The sequence below is a fragment of the Odontesthes bonariensis genome, chromosome 21 (genome assembly GCF_027942865.1).
Source record: "Odontesthes bonariensis isolate fOdoBon6 chromosome 21, fOdoBon6.hap1, whole genome shotgun sequence".
In the NCBI taxonomy this organism is placed as follows: domain Eukaryota; kingdom Metazoa; phylum Chordata; class Actinopteri; order Atheriniformes; family Atherinopsidae; genus Odontesthes; species Odontesthes bonariensis.
In genome coordinates this window covers 185,610-201,222 of record NC_134526.1, presented here as the reverse complement: position 1 = coordinate 201,222, position 15,613 = coordinate 185,610, and the positions used below count along the sequence as shown (strand labels likewise).

General features: G+C 50.3%; 1 protein-coding gene across 3 annotated transcripts in view; it reads left to right on the top strand.

The window, feature by feature from the left end:
- Positions 1-15,613, top strand: part of scn4ab (sodium channel, voltage-gated, type IV, alpha, b) — a 75,831-nt gene that overhangs the window by 47,438 nt on the left and 12,780 nt on the right. For 2 of the 3 annotated variants that reach the window (XM_075453580.1, XM_075453581.1), the window contains exons 4-19: positions 314-432; positions 881-970; positions 1,125-1,253; positions 1,384-1,475; positions 2,005-2,259; positions 2,334-2,397; positions 2,699-2,840; positions 6,610-6,810; positions 6,884-6,977; positions 8,319-8,557; positions 9,142-9,213; positions 9,299-9,400; positions 9,483-9,839; positions 12,464-12,662; positions 12,731-13,011; positions 13,165-13,261. In XM_075453580.1, the coding sequence (XP_075309695.1) occupies positions 314-432; positions 881-970; positions 1,125-1,253; positions 1,384-1,475; positions 2,005-2,259; positions 2,334-2,397; positions 2,699-2,840; positions 6,610-6,810; positions 6,884-6,977; positions 8,319-8,557; positions 9,142-9,213; positions 9,299-9,400; positions 9,483-9,839; positions 12,464-12,662; positions 12,731-13,011; positions 13,165-13,261 (2,533 nt within the window). The remainder of the gene's footprint in view (positions 1-313; positions 433-880; positions 971-1,124; positions 1,254-1,383; positions 1,476-2,004; positions 2,260-2,333; positions 2,398-2,698; positions 2,841-6,609; positions 6,811-6,883; positions 6,978-8,318; positions 8,558-9,141; positions 9,214-9,298; positions 9,401-9,482; positions 9,840-12,463; positions 12,663-12,730; positions 13,012-13,164; positions 13,262-15,613) is intronic. The other variant, XM_075453582.1, reaches the window with a different exon arrangement.

Below are 15,613 nucleotides of genomic sequence, written 5' to 3'. Positions count from 1 at the left end.
GATGAACTGAAATAAATTCAGTTTTATTCATAAACACAGCACATGAAGTCAGAATGTAATCTGAGAGCAGCAGCTTTCCATATGTGGTTCCAGATGCAATAAGATGCAGAGGCATCGGATTCTTTAGTTTCCTCGCTGGAGTCGATGAGCAGCTGGAGGAACTGAATGAAGAAATCTGCTGAGCTAAAAGATTTAAACTAGTTCTGTTGAGTTGTTTTGGTTGAAGTCATTTTTTATCGTTTGTTTGTTTGTCTGCAGAAGTTCTTTTAGTTTGGCTCATTATCAATGTCACCTGTCTCTCTCCCATCTGCAGACCTTCATCGTGCTCAGCAAAGGAAACACCATCTACAGGTTTAATGCTGAGCCCGCCTGTTACTGGCTGAGCCCGTTCAGTCGTCTGAGGATCTACTCCATCAGGATCCTGATCCATTCATATCCTTCATGATGTCACTCTGCACATGTCTGACACCATCATGATGTCACTCTGCACATGTCTGACACCATCATGATGTCACTCTGCACATGTCTGACACCATCGTGATGTCACTCTGCACATGTCTGACACCATCATGATGTCACTCTGCACATGTTTGACACCATCATGATGTCACTCTGCACATGTCTGACACCATCATGATGTCACTCTGCACATGTCTGACACCATCATGATGTCACTCTGCACATGTCTGACACCATCATGATGTCACTCTGACACCTTCATGATGTCACTCTGCACATGTCTGACAACATCATGACACATCACATCACATGACACATTTAACCAATCAGCTGCCAGAGGTCACTATAACTGCTTAAACAAGACATCTACTGATTACTGATTAACAACCAGCTGACTGATCTTCTTCCTTACAACTAAAACTTTATTCAGTTTGTTCATCATGGTGACGATTCTGGCCAACTGTGTCTTCATGACCATGAGTGATCCTCCAGCATGGAGCAAGACGGTGGAGTAAGCACATGCACCTACACGTGCACGCACACACACACTGGAATGACTGACATCACAACATGAAACAACAAAACTCAGACCAAACACAGCGCCCTGCACCCTTTGAGGTGCAGGGTAAATGTGGGTAACTGTTTTCTGCTGTTTCCATCCACAGGTACGTGTTCACAGGCATCTACACGTTTGAAGCAACCGTGAAAGTTTTGTCGAGAGGATTCTGTGTCGGAGGCTTCACTTTCCTCAAAGACCCGTGGAACTGGCTGGACTTCATGGTCATCAGCATGGCGTAATAATCTAACTCTGACTCATCATACGGTTTATAAGAAAGAGTCCCCACGGTTTCTCACTCTGATTAAATGAAGCTGATGAAGCTGATGAAGCTGATGAGGAGGATGAAGAGGGTCTCTGTGTTTCAGATATCTGACGGAGTTCGTAGATCTGGGAAACGTTTCTGCACTGAGGACATTCAGAGTTCTGCGAGCGCTGAAAACCATCACGGTCATCCCTGGTGAGTGTGCACGTGTGTGTGTGTGTATGCACGTGTAGGTGTGTGTGTGCACGTGTGTGTGCACGTGCATGTGTGTGTGCACGTGTAGGTGTGTGTGAGCTTGCACGTGTGTAAGCGCACGTGCATGTGTGCATGTGTGTGTGTAAACGTGCATGTGTGTGTGCACGTGTAGGTGTGTGTGAGCGTGCACGTGTGTAAGCGCACGTGCATGTGTGTGTGCACGTGTGTGTGTGCACGTGCATGTGTGTGTGCACATGTAGGTGTGTGTGAGCGTGCACGTGTGTAAGCACACGTGCATGTGTGTGTGTGCACGTGTGTGTATGCGTGCACGTGTAGGTGTGCATGTGCAGGAGTGTGTGTGCACGTGCAGGTGTGTGTGCACGTGCAGGAGTGTGTGTGCACGTGCAGGTGTGTGTGCACGTGTAAGTGTGCACGTGTCAGTTTACTCGTGGTCTGTAGTTTCTGTTGATGACTTGACGTTGACTTCTCTGATTGGTGGATCAGCCTTTAAGCCCCGCCCTCTCCGCAGGTCTAAAGACGATTGTGGGAGCTCTCATCCAATCAGTGAAGAAGCTGGCTGACGTCATGATCCTGACTGTGTTCTGCCTCAGCGTCTTCGCTCTGATTGGTCTGCAGCTTTTCATGGGAAACCTGAGGCAGAAATGTGTCCTGATGCCGCCATCGTTGCTCAGCAACCACACCTTCAATGCCAGTCTCCATGGCAACAGCACCCACAGCAACAGTAGCTGGGACTTTAATTTTGAGGAACACATCAACAACCCAGGTAACGAAGGTCAGATTGTTGTTTTAAACCATCTTCTTCCAGTAAACCCTAAAGGTGAGCTGTGTGTCTGACAGAGAACTACTACCACCTGCCGGGGCAGATGGACGCTCTGCTGTGTGGGAACAGCTCGGATGCCGGGTACGTGCATGCTAACACGCTAACAACAACACGCTAACAACACTTCAACTGGGGCGGTCGGTGGCGTGGTGGGTTAAGCAGCCGCCCCATGTACAGAGGTTTAGTCCTCGATGCAGCGGGCCCGGGTTCGACTCCCGCACCGAGCGGCCCTTTGCTGCGTGTCTTCCCCATCTCTCTGCTTCCTGTCTCTCTCACACTGTCCTATCATTAAAAAGGCATAAAAAGCCCCAAAAAATACTTTAAAAAAACAACACTTCAACAAGGATACCTACCACAGCACTGACGCTGCTGCTGTGTTCAGGGTCTGTCCGGATGGCTACATCTGTCTGAAAGCAGGGAGGAACCCCAACTACGACTACACCAGCTACGACTCCTTTGGCTGGGCCTTCCTGGCTCTGTTCAGACTCATGACCCAGGACTTCTGGGAGAACCTGTTCCAGCTGGTCAGTACTTTTAAATACCTACTACGATGATGCCACACTAGAACAAAACTGATTCACCTCGAGGCTTGATCAACCTGGAGAGGGGTGTCCTTAGATGAGGGTGTCCTTGCATGAGGGGTGTCCTTGCATGAGGGGTATCCTTGCATAAGGAGTGTCCTTGGATGAGGGGTATCCTTGCATGAGGGGTGTCCTTGCATGAGGGGTGTCCTTGCATGAGGGGTGTCCTTGCATGAGGGGTGTCCTTAGATGAGGGGTGTCCTTAGATGAGGGTGTCCCTGGAGAGGGGTGTCCTTGCATGAGGGGTGTCCTTGGATGAGGGGTATCCTTGGATGAGGGGTGTCCTTGCATGAGGGGTGTCCTTGCATGAGGGGTGTCTCTGGATGAGGGGTGTCCTTGGATGAGGGGTGTCCTTGCATTAGGGGTGTCCTTGGATGAGGGGTGTCCCTGGATGAGGGGTGTCCTTGCATGAGGGGTGTCCTTGGATGAGGAGTGTCCTTGCATGAGGGGTGTCCTTGCATGAGGGTGTCCCTGGATGAGGGGTGTCCTTGCACGAGGGGAGTCTCTGGATGAGGGTGTCCCTGGATGAGGGGTGTCCTTGGATGAGGGGTGTCCTTGCATGAGGGGTGTCCTTGGATGAGGGGTGTCCTTGCATGAGGGGTGTCCTTGCATGAGGGGTGTCCTTGGATGAGGGGTGTCCTTGGATGAGGGGTGTCTCTGGGTGAGGGGTGTCTCTGGGTGAGGGGTGTCCCTGGATGAGGGGTGTCCTTGGGTGAGGGGTGTCCTTGCATGAGGGGTGTCCTTGGGTGAGGGGTGTCCTTGCATGAGGGGTGTCTTTGGGTGAGGGGTGTCCTTGCATGAGGGGTGTCCTTGCATGAGGGGTGTCCTTGGATGAGGGGTGTCCTTGCATGAGGGGTGTCCCTGGGTGAGGGGTGTCTCTGGATGAGGGGTGTCCTTGCATGAGGGGTGTCCTTGCATGAGGGGTGTCCTTGCATGAGGGGTGTCTCTGGATGAGGGTGTCCCTGGATGAGGGGTGTCCTTGCATGAGGGGTGTCTCTGGATGAGGGTGTCCCTGGATGAGGGGTGTCCTTGGATGAGGGGTGTCCTTGCATGAGGGGTGTCTCTGGATGAGGGTGTCCCTGGATGAGGGGTGTCCTTGGATGAGGGGTGTCCTTGCATGAGGGGTGTCCCTGGATGAGGGGTGTCCTTGGATGAGGGGTGTCCTTGGATGAGGGGTGTCCTTGCATGAGGGGTGTCCTTGCATGAGGGGTGTCCTTGGATGAGGGTGTCCCTGGATGAGGGGTGTCCTTGGATGAGGGGTGTCCCTGGATGAGGGGTGTCCCTGGATGAGGATTGTCCCTGGATGAGGGGTGTCCCTGGATGAGGGGTGTCCTTGGATGAGGGGTGTCCCTGGATGAGGGGTGTCCTTGCATGAGGGGTGTCCTTGCATGAGGGGTTTCCCTGGATGAGGGGTATCCTTGGATGAGGGGTGTCCTTGCATGAGGGGTGTCCCTGGATGAGGGGTGTCCTTGGATGAGGGGTGTCCTTGAATGAGGGGTGTCCCTGGATGAGGGGTGTCCTGGATGAGGGGTGTCCTTGGATGAGGGGTGTCCTTGGATGAGGGGTGTCCTTGCATGAGGGGTGTCCCTGGATGAGGGGTGTCCTTGCATGAGGGGTCTCCCTGGATGAGGGGTGTCCTTGGATGAGGGGTATCCTTGGATGAGGGGTGTCCTTGGATGAGGGGTGTCCTTAGATGAGGGGTGTCCCTGGATGAGGGATGTCTTTGCATGAGGGGTGTCCTTGGATGAGGGATGTCCCTGGATGAGGGATGTCCCTGGATGAGGGATGTCCTTGGATGAGGGGTGTCCTGGGATGAGGGGTGTCCTTGCATGAGGGGTGTCCCTGGATGAGGGGTGTCCCTGGATGAGGGGTGTCCTTGCATGAGGGGTGTCTCTGGATGAGGGTGTCCCTGGATGAGGGGTGTCCTTGGATGAGGGGTGTCCTTGCATGAGGGGTGTCCTTGGATGAGGGGTGTCCTTGCATGAGGGGTGTCCTTAGATGAGGGGTGTCCTTGGATGAGGGGTGTCTCTGGGTGAGGGGTGTCTGGGTGAGGGGTGTCCCTGGATGAGGGGTGTCCTTGGGTGAGGGGTGTCCTTGCATGAGGGGTGTCCTTGGGTGAGGGGTGTCCTTGCATGAGGGGTGTCCTTGGGTGAGGGGTGTCCTTGCATGAGGGGTGTCCTTGCATGAGGGGTGTCCTTGGATGAGGGGTGTCCTTGCATGAGGGGTGTCCCTGGGTGAGGGGTGTCTCTGGATGAGGGGTGTCCTTGCATGAGGGGTGTCCTTGCATGAGGGGTGTCTCTGGATGAGGGTGTCCCTGGATGAGGGGTGTCCTTGCATGAGGGGTGTCTCTGGATGAGGGTGTCCCTGGATGAGGGGTGTCCGTGGATGAGGGGTGTCCTTGCATGAGGGGTGTCTCTGGATGAGGGTGTCCCTGGATGAGGGGTGTCCTTGCATGAGGGGTGTCTCTGGATGAGGGTGTCCCTGGATGAGGGGTGTCCGTGGATGAGGGGTGTCCTTGCATGAGGGGTGTCTCTGGATGAGGGTGTCCCTGGATGAGGGGTGTCCTTGGATGAGGGGTGTCCTTGCATGAGGGGTGTCCCTGGATGAGGGGTGTCCTTGGATGAGGGGTGTCCTTGCATGAGGGGTGTCCTTGCATGAGGGGTGTCCTTGGATGAGGGTGTCCCTGGATGAGGGGTGTCCTTGGATGAGGGGTGTCCCTGGATGAGGATTGTCCCTGGATGAGGGGTGTCCCTGGATGAGGATTGTCCCTGGATGAGGGGTGTCCCTGGATGAGGGGTGTCCTTGGATGAGGGGTGTCCCTGGATGAGGGGTGTCCTTGCATGAGGGGTGTCCTTGCATGAGGGGTGTCCCTGGATGAGGGGTATCCTTGGATGAGGGGTGTCCTTGCATGAGGGGTGTCCCTGGATGAGGGGTGTCCTTGGATGAGGGGTGTCCTTGAATGAGGGGTGTCCCTGGATGAGGGGTGTCCTGGATGAGGGGTGTCCTTGGATGAGGGGTGTCCTTGTATGAGGGGTGTCCTTGCATGAGGGGTGTCCCTGGATGAGGGGTGTCCTTGCATGAGGGGTCTCCCTGGATGAGGGGTGTCCTTGGATGAGGGGTATCCTTGGATGAGGGGTGTCCTTGGATGAGGGGTGTCCTTGGATGAGGGGTGTCCTTAGATGAGGGGTGTCCCTGGATGAGGGATGTCCTTGCATGAGGGGTGTCCTTGGATGAGGGATGTCCCTGGATGAGGGATGTCCCTGGATGAGGGATGTCCTTGGATGAGGGGTGTCCTGGGATGAGGGATGTCCCTGGATGAGGGATGTCCTTGGATGAGGGGTGTCCTGGGATGAGGGGTGTCCTTGCATGAGGGGTGTCCTTGGATGAGGGGTGTCCCTGGATGAGGGGTGTCCCTGGATGAGGGGTGTCCTTGGATGAGGGGTGTCCTTGCATGAGGGGTGTCCTTGGATGAGGGGTGTCCCTGGGTGAAGGGTGTCCTTGCATGAGGGGTGTCCTTGGATGAGGGGTGTCCTTGATGCATTTCCTTTGGCCCCCCATTTTAACTGGGGCAGGGGGGTCATCCAGATAAGATTCAAACCTAACTCAGTGGGTTAACTACTGAAAGTAAAGGTTTTCAAATTCAACAGCAACATAAAAACAGTTCAAAGTGACAGTAAGAGCTCTTGGTGTGAACTTTGACCTTTCCCTGCAGACACTGCGAGCTGCAGGGAAAACCTACATGATCTTCTTTGTGGTCGTCATCTTCCTCGGGTCCTTCTACCTGATAAACCTGATCCTGGCGGTGGTTGCCATGGCGTACGCTGAGCAGAATGAGGCGACCATCGCTGAGGCCAAGCAGAAGGAGGAGGAGTACGCTCAGATCCTGGAGGCGCTGAAGAGGCGGGAGGAGGAGGTGCGAGGTGACAGCCGAAGCTCCGTCTGAGCACCTGACTCTCTCAGCTGAACTGGGTTTCCTGTCTTTACAGCAGGCGGCCAGCAGGGCGGCGGCAGGCGACACACAGAAGAAGAACTCATCTGCAGACACAAACAGCCACGAGCAAGAACCCACAGCCATGGACGGTACTCACACACAACATGCCCTCAGGTGTTCGCCGCACAACAGACCAGAGGGGTCAGATTGATGGGGGGATTTATAATAATGTAATAATGTTATAATAATAATGTCTTTATAAGACACACCGGCCACATGGCAGCACACAGATGTGTGAGATATCCACAAACACCTGCTATTGTTAACCTTACCAGAGAACACCCTGGCCCTAAACAATATGTGCTACGGCCATGCTCTCTCCCACACATCCCCCCCGAATTTCACTAATCAGGGATTTAAAAAGCTAACAAAAAAATATTTAAAAAAGATCATTAAAAAGAAAATATTAAACAAATAAAGCACCATTAACAATTAAAAAATAATTAAAAAAATAAAACAATAATCAAACCTAATGAAATAAAATCAATTAACCGTTACAAAAAGCCAAAAATCCCCCCAGCTGCTTCTGCTTGTAACTCAGGGGTCCGGTCCCCCCGGTGGTGACCGACCTCCGACCGGTCCCACTACAAACTGTTGACCTTTGCCAATGCCTAATTATTCTTTTGTATAACTTATCAGTTGACTTTTATTGTTCAGTTTTGTCAATCATCACAATTAAACCAGTTCAATTTCAACACAAAAACATTACATATTTCAAAATGTCTCATGTGCAGCTTTTGACACATTTAACATAACAAAACTATGACGTAGAATAATTTTAGGAAAACATGAAAATTCCCACTGTTTCCCTGAGCTATTTATTCAGCCTTCGGGTATGCAAGTACTTTTAGCATAAGTCAATGGGATTTACAATTGTACGACTTAGCTTAACGGCTAGCTGACTCATGCCAAGCTTACAACACTCATGGACAAACTACTTTCAGTCAGTGCTCCATTTTGAGTAAAATGAAATATATTTTATAATTTTGACATTATTTAAACATTCTATTATTTCCACCACATATTGATGTGATTTTTATAGTTTTAGGGAAGTTTTTATTTTTTTAAAGCAGTATTTCTGCTGTGGGTTACACTTGACCAATATGATGAATACGATGAAGGATTTTAAGGGCATGACTTTTAGGGTTAGGGTTAGGTTAGTTAGGGTTAGGTTAGTTAGAGTTAAGTTAGTTAGGGTTAGGTTTGTTAGAGTTAGGTTAGTTAGGGTTAGGTTAGTAAGGGTTAGGTTAGTTAGAGTTAGGTTAGTTAGGGTTATGTTAGTTAGGGTTATGTTAGTTAGGGTTAGGTTAGTTAGGGTTATGTTAATTAGAGTTATGTTAGTTAGGGTTAGGTTAGTTAGGGTTAGTTAGTGTTAGGTTAAGCCCTACCCTCACAGAAAACACTGTATCACGCAGAAGTTTCTGTTTCAGGCTTTGAGGACATCCAGAGACCGTGTCCTCCATGTTGGTATGTGTTTGCTGACATCTTCCTGAAGTGGAACTGCTGTGGCTGCTGGCGGAGGCTGAAACAGCTGCTCTACACCATCGTCATGGACCCATTCGTCGACCTCGCCATCACCATCTGCATTGTCCTCAACACTGTCTTTATGGCCATGGAGCATTACCCAATGACGGAGGAGTTCGAGGGGCTGCTGAGTGCTGGAAATCTGGTTAGTGATGAGGATCTGGTACACAATCATTTTCAAGTCAGTCAAGACGTTCTAATACTTCAATTTTAAATTTTATCCAGTCAGTTTGATGTCAGTTTAATTTTGAAGGTGTTTATGGAAGATGCCTCCAGGTTGCCATCATCCAAACTTTCCTCATTCCCAGGACATCAAAAGCTGAGTTCTGTTGTGTCAGAGCACCAACACAGCAGCCGGCCCCATTAAACACCATTAAACACTATTAGCAAACGGGGCAAATGTCATTATGAAGTGTTTACATATGAATAAGGGATGAAGTCCTGGTTACATTCAGTTAGCTTCTTCTCAGCATTCAGTTAGCTTCTTCTCAGCATTCAGTTAGCTTCTTCTCAGCATTCAGTTAGCTTCTTCTCAGCATTCAGTTAGCTTCTTCTCAGCATTCAGTTAGCTTCTTCTCAACATTCAGTTAGCTTCTTCTCAGCATTCAGTTAGCTTCTTCTCAGCATTCAGTTAGCTTCTTCTCAGCATTCAGTTAGCTTCTCCTTCTTCTTCTTCTTTTCTTAATGTTGTACTCATATGACCCCTAACCTCTGGTTTCTGGCCCCCAGGTCTTCACAGGAATCTTTACTGCTGAGATGGTCCTCAAACTTCTGGCTATGGACCCATATTACTACTTTCAGGTCAGACTTCCTGTCTGTTAGACAACAGCTTGCAGAGGACAGCCGTTCCCACGGTAACGAGGTGTTGCTGATGTCATGGTTACAGGTGGGCTGGAACATCTTTGACAGCATCATCGTCACCATGAGTCTGGTGGAGCTGGGACTGGCCGATGTTCAGGGGCTGTCTGTGCTGCGCTCCTTCCGATTGGTCAGTGCTACATCTTTCTCATCATGTGACCAGAAGCTGATCGGCCACCTCACCGGGATCCTCCCGCTTTCTCTCTGTCCAGATGCGAGTGTTTAAGCTGGCCAAATCGTGGCCAACCCTCAACATGCTGATAAAGATCATCGGGAACTCGGTGGGAGCTCTAGGGAACCTGACTCTGGTTCTCGCCATCATTGTCTTCATCTTTGCGGTCGTCGGCATGCAGCTCTTTGGGAAGAACTACAAAGACTGCGTCTGTCGCATCTCAGAGGACTGCGAGCTTCCTCGGTGGCACATGTACGACTTCTTCCACGCCTTCCTCATCATCTTCAGGATCCTGTGTGGCGAGTGGATCGAGACCATGTGGGACTGCATGGAGGTGGCGGATCAGACCATGTGTCTGATCGTCTTCATGATGGTCATGGTCATTGGGAACCTGGTGGTGAGTCTCTGTTGGACAGTTAGACCGGGGTCAAGTTTACCTGACAAGGTCCTGGGTGGGTAACCTTCCCTATTCCATGTCACAAATCTGTTCCTTGTTTCAGGCCCTGAATCTGTTCCTAGTTTCTGGTTCTGAATCTGTTCCTAGTTTCAGGTCCTGAATATGTTCCTTGTTTCAGGTTCTGAATCTGTTCTGTTCCTTGTTTCAGGTCCTGAATCTGTTCCTAGTTTCAGGTCCTGAATCTGTTCCTAGTTTCTGGTTCTGAATCTGTTCCTAGTTTCAGGTCCTGAATATGTTCCTTGTTTCAGGTTCTGAATATGTTCTGTTCCTTGTTTCAGGTCCTGAATCTGTTCCTAGTTTCAGGTCCTGAATATGTTCCTTGTTTCAATTCAATTCAATTCAATTCAATTCAATTCAATTCTTCAAAAATACTTTATTAATCCCCGAGGGGGAAATTACAAGCAGTTCCAGTACGACCCATCCAGACAGACAACATAAAAAACAAACGAGGGAGACGGGTGTCCGTGGTCATGCAGCTCAGTGATGAGCGCTGCCAGATAGAAGAAAAGGTGAGAGGAGGAGAAAAATCATGTTTCACACTTTACCCTTACCAGGATACAGTTTTAGATTGCAAAAGAAAAAAAGAAAAAGCAACACATACACACCACATCAAGCAGGTGAGGAGGTGTGGGAATTGCGTATGTTAATCATTGAGTGTGTGTGTGTGTGCGTGTGAGTGTGTGAAAGTAAGTCCATGAAGCACTGTCTCAGAGGCCATTGCCCTTGATGCGATGGAAAGTTTATCAGCCAGCCTAAACAGTTTACACTGGAGTCCTCCGGAAGGGGAGGGAGCACATGGGGCAGAGCGTCTGTTTACATAACATCCAGGAGAAGTTGCAGCTGGCAGCCAAGGCCAGCACAGGGGAGCCAGATTGAGATAACAAAAATTGTTTGGGTCAGGCAGACTCTTAATTTTTTCGCCTGCCTTGAAGTCTTTGCTGGTGTGTCTCAATGGCGAATCCAAACAGCCAAATTCCAGGACCTTTCCGCCCGGTCCGAGCGATCAGCTTCCTCCCAGATTTATTCCATTTCTCTTCTGAGTCCAGGAACCTCAGCCGGCCTGCGAACCTGTGTAAGGGTCGCATCCAGCTTCCCATTCTGCTCACGTAACATCTCAGTCTGAGTGTTGATTGCTCTGCCGACCCCCTCAAACGCTGCCCACATTTTCTTGATATGCCAGGTATCCTCCAACTCCAAACAGCAGAAAACTAGTAATCATAAATCCAAATGTGTATAAATCTTCAACATCCTCGACTGACAACATCGATAGGCACACAATCCTCCACTTCCCCCAGGAGTCCATTGAGTATCCAGCAAAGAATGTCCCGCCAGGGCATGAGGGTTCTCCTTCTCCCAATTTTGCATTAGAGAAAATTTGATCAATTGCGTTGAGAGATCAGCTGACCAGATCCATCATTCTTGAATTTGTACGATGTGTAAAGAGAGTCTCCAAAAGACAAAACTCAGACTGAAGCAGGTTAAAAAAGGAGGGTGGGGAGACAGAGAGAAATGCATCCTCCTTCACCGAGAGCAAGAACAGAATTCAGGTCCTGGATCTGTTCCTAGTTTCTGGTCCTGAGTCTGTTCTGGTCTGGTTTCAGGTCCTGAGTCTATTCTGGTCTTGTTTCAGGTCCTGAACCTGTTCTGGTCTGATTTCAGGTCCTGAGTCTATTCTGGTCTTGTTTCAGGTCCTGAACCTGTTCTGGTCTGGTTTCAGGTCCTGAACCTGTTCCTTGTTTCAGGTCCTGAATCTGTTCTGGTCTGGTTTCATGTCCTGAATCTGTTCCTAGTTTCTGGTCCTGAATCTGTTCTGGTCTGGTTTCAGGTCCTGAACCTGTTCCTTGTTTCAGGTCATGAATATGTTCCTTGTTTCAGGTCCTGAACCTGTTCTGGTCTGGTTTCTGGTTCTGAATCTGTTCCTTGTTTCAGGTCCTGAACCTGTTCTGGTCTGGTTTCAGGTCCTGCATCTGTTCTGGTCTTGTTTCAGGTCCTGAATCTGTTCCTCGTTTCAGGTCCTGAGCCTGTTCTGGTCTGGTTTCAGGTCCTGAGTCTATTCTGGTCTTGTTTCAGGTCCTGAATCTGTTCTGGTCTGGTTTCAGGTCCTGAACCTGTTTCTTGTTTCAGGTCCTGAACCTGTTCTGGTCTGGTTTCAGGTCCTGAACCTGTTCCTTGTTTCTGGTCCTGAATCTGTTCTGGTCTGGTTTCAGGTCCTGAATCTGTTCTGGTCTGGTTTCAGGTCCTGAACCTGTTCCTTGTTTCAGGTCCTGAATATGTTCCTTGTTTCAGGTCCTGAACCTGTTCTGGTCTGGTTTCTGGTCCTGAATCTGTTCCTTGTTTCAGATCCTGAAACTGTTCTGGTCTGGTTTCTGGTCCTGAATCTGTTCCGGTCTGGTTTCAGGTCCTGCATCTGTTCTGGTCTTGTTTCAGGTCCTGAATCTGTTCTGGTCTGGTTTCAGGTCCTGAATCTGTTCCTTGTTTCAGGTCCTGAGCCTGTTCTGGTCTGGTTTCAGGTCCTGAACCTGTTCCTTACTTCAGGTCCTGAATCTGTTCTGGTCTGGTTTCAGGTCCTGAACCTGTTCCTGGCCTTGTTGCTCAGTTCCTTCAGTGGGGATAACCTCGCGGCCCCAGATGATGAGGGAGAAAACAACCTGCAGATCGCCATAAACAGGATCAGCAGAGCTGTTGCCTGGACCAAGGCCTGGATCCTGGAGCATATCCGGACTCTGCTGGGAAAGAAGCCCGTCATAAACCTGGACCACTCAGGTGGGATCAGATTTAATCTGTTTGTTTATTTGTTGTTGTTTGTTACACACCTTTATGTTTGATTCCAGCAGTAAACCCTGAAGAAGACAACAAAAACATGGAGGTTTTAGCTCTGACCTTTGACCAGCCACCAGTCCCAGTCCCAGGCGGTAACCATGGGAACCAGACCAGCAGCTACCACAACATCACCTGTTTGAAGGTTCCTATCGCCGAGGCCGAGTCTGACTTTGAGTTGCCTGAAAATGAGGAGGAAGAAGAAGAAGAAGAAGAAGAAGAGGAAGAGGAGGAAGAAGAAGAAGAAGAAGAAGAAGAAGAAGAAGAGGAAGAGCAGAAAGAGCAAGTCTCCAAAGTAAAATCTTTTCTATTTTCCAGCAACATTCAGCTAAATCTTTTCTAGTGTTGGTGGTTTCTCTACATCTGAACTGTGAGCCTATATCAGCTATTGATTATTAATATGATCAATATTCAGAACTTCAGAGTAAGATTTGCTGTGAATGTTCAGGATGACGAGTCGTCCGTCTGCAGCACCGTCCAGAACCTGCCCGAAGTCCACGAGGAGGAAGAAGAGGAGAGCACCTCTGAAGACTGCTGCACCGACAGTATGTACCCACCTGGACCTTTCCTAGGGCAGCCTCACCAAGAACAGCTTAGACCTTTCCTAGGGCAGCCTCACCACGAACAGCTTAGACCTTTCCTAGGGCAGCCTCACCACGAACACCTTAGACCTTTCCTAGGGCAGCCTCACCATGAACACCTTAGACCTCACCATGAACACCTTAGACCTTTCCTAGGGCAGCGTCACCTCGAACAGCTTAAAACTTTCCTAGGGCAGCGTCACCTCGAACAGCTTAGAACTTTCCTAGGGCAGCCTCACCTCGAACAGCTTAGACCTTTCCTAGGGCAGCCTCACTATGAACAGCTTAGACCTTTCCTAGGGCAGCCTCACCATGAACAGCTTAGACCTTTCCTAGGGCAGCCTCACCATGAACAGCTTAGACCTTTCCAAGGGCAGCCTCACCATGAACACCTTAGACCTTTCCTAGGGCAGCCTCACCATGAACCGCTTAGACCTTTCCTAGGGCAGCCTCACCACGAACCGCTTAGACCTTTCCTAGGGCAGCCTCACCACGAACCACTTAGACCTTTCCTAGGGCAGCGTCACCTCGAACCGCTTAGACCTTTCCTAGGGCAGCCTCACCTCGAACTGCTTAGACCTTTCCTAGGGCAGCCTCACCATGAACACCTTAGACCTTTCCTAGGACAGCCTCACCTCGAACAGCTTACACCTTTCCTAGGGCAGCCTCACCTTGAACAGCTTAGACCTTTCCTAGGGTAGCCTCACCATGAAAAGCTTAGACCTTTCCTAGGGCAGCCTCACCATGAACAGCTTAGACCTTTCCTAGGGCAGCCTCACCTCGAACAGCTTAGACCTTTCCTAGGGCAGCCTCACCATGAACACCTTAGACCTTTCCTAGGGCAGCCTCACCATGAACACCTTAGACCTTTCCTAGGGCAGCCTCACCATGAACCGCTTAGACCTTTCCTAGGGCAGCCTCACCTTGAACCGCTTAGACCTTTCCTAGGGCAGCCTCACCATGAACCGCTTAGACCTTTCCTAGGGGAGCCTCACTATGAACAGCTTAGACCTTTCCTAGGGCAGCCTCACCATGAACAGCTTAGACCTTTCCTAGGGCAGCCTCACCATGAACCACTTAGACCTTTCCTAGGGGAGCCTCACTATGAACAGCTTAGACCTTTCCTAGGGCAGCCTCACCATGAAGAGCTTAGACCTTTCCTAGGGCAGCCTCACCATGAACACCTTAGACCTTTCCTAGGGCAGCTTCACCATGAACACCTTAGACCTTTCCTAGGGGAGCCTCACTATGAACAGCTTAGACCTTTCCTAGGGCAGCCTCACCATGAACACCTTAGACCTTTCCTAGGGCAGCCTCACCATGAACACCTTAGACCTTTCCTAGGGCAGCCTCACCATGAACCGCTTAGACCTTTCCTAGGGCAGCCTCACCATGAACAGCTTAGACCTTTCCTAGGGCAGCCTCACCATGAACAGCTTAGACCTTTCCTAGGGCAGCCTCACCACGAACAGCTTAGACCTTTCCTAGGGCAGCCTCATCTCGAACAGCTTAGACCTTTCCTAGGGCAGCCTCACCATGAACCGCTTAGACCTTTCCTAGGGCAGCCTCACCATGAACAGCTTAGACCTTTCCTAGGGCAGCCTCACCATGAACAGCTTACACCTTTCCTAGGGCAGCCTTACCATGAACCGCTTAGACCTTTCCTAGGGCAGCCTCACCATGAACAGCTTAGACCTTTCCAAGGACAGCCTCACCATGAACCGCTTAGACCTTTCCTAGGGCAGCCTCACCATGAACCGCTTAGACCTTTCCTAGGGCAGCCTCACCATGAACCGCTTAGACCTTTCCTAGGACAGCCTCACTATGAACCGCTTAGACCTTTCCTAGGGCAGCCTCACCATGAACCGCTTAGACCTTTCCTAGGGCAGCCTCACCATGAACAGCTTAGACCTTTCCTAGGGCAGCCTCACCATGAACCGCTTAGACCTTTCCTAGGACAGCCTCATTATGAACCGCTTAGACCTTTCCTAGGGCAGCCTCACCATGAACCGCCCAGACCTTTCCTAGGAAAGCCTCACCATGAACCGCTTAGACCTTTCCTAGGGCAGCCTCACCATGAACCGCTTAGACCTTTCCTAGGGCAGCCTTACCATGAACCGCTTAGACCTTTCCTAGGACAGCCTCACTATGAACCGCTTAGACCTTTCCTAGGACAGCCTCACTATGAACCGCTTAGACCTTTCCTAGGGCAGCCTCACCATGAACCGCCCAGACCTTTCCTAGGAAAGCCTCACCATGAACCGCCCAGACCTTTCCTAGGGCAGCCTCACCATGAACCGCTTAGATCTTTCCTAG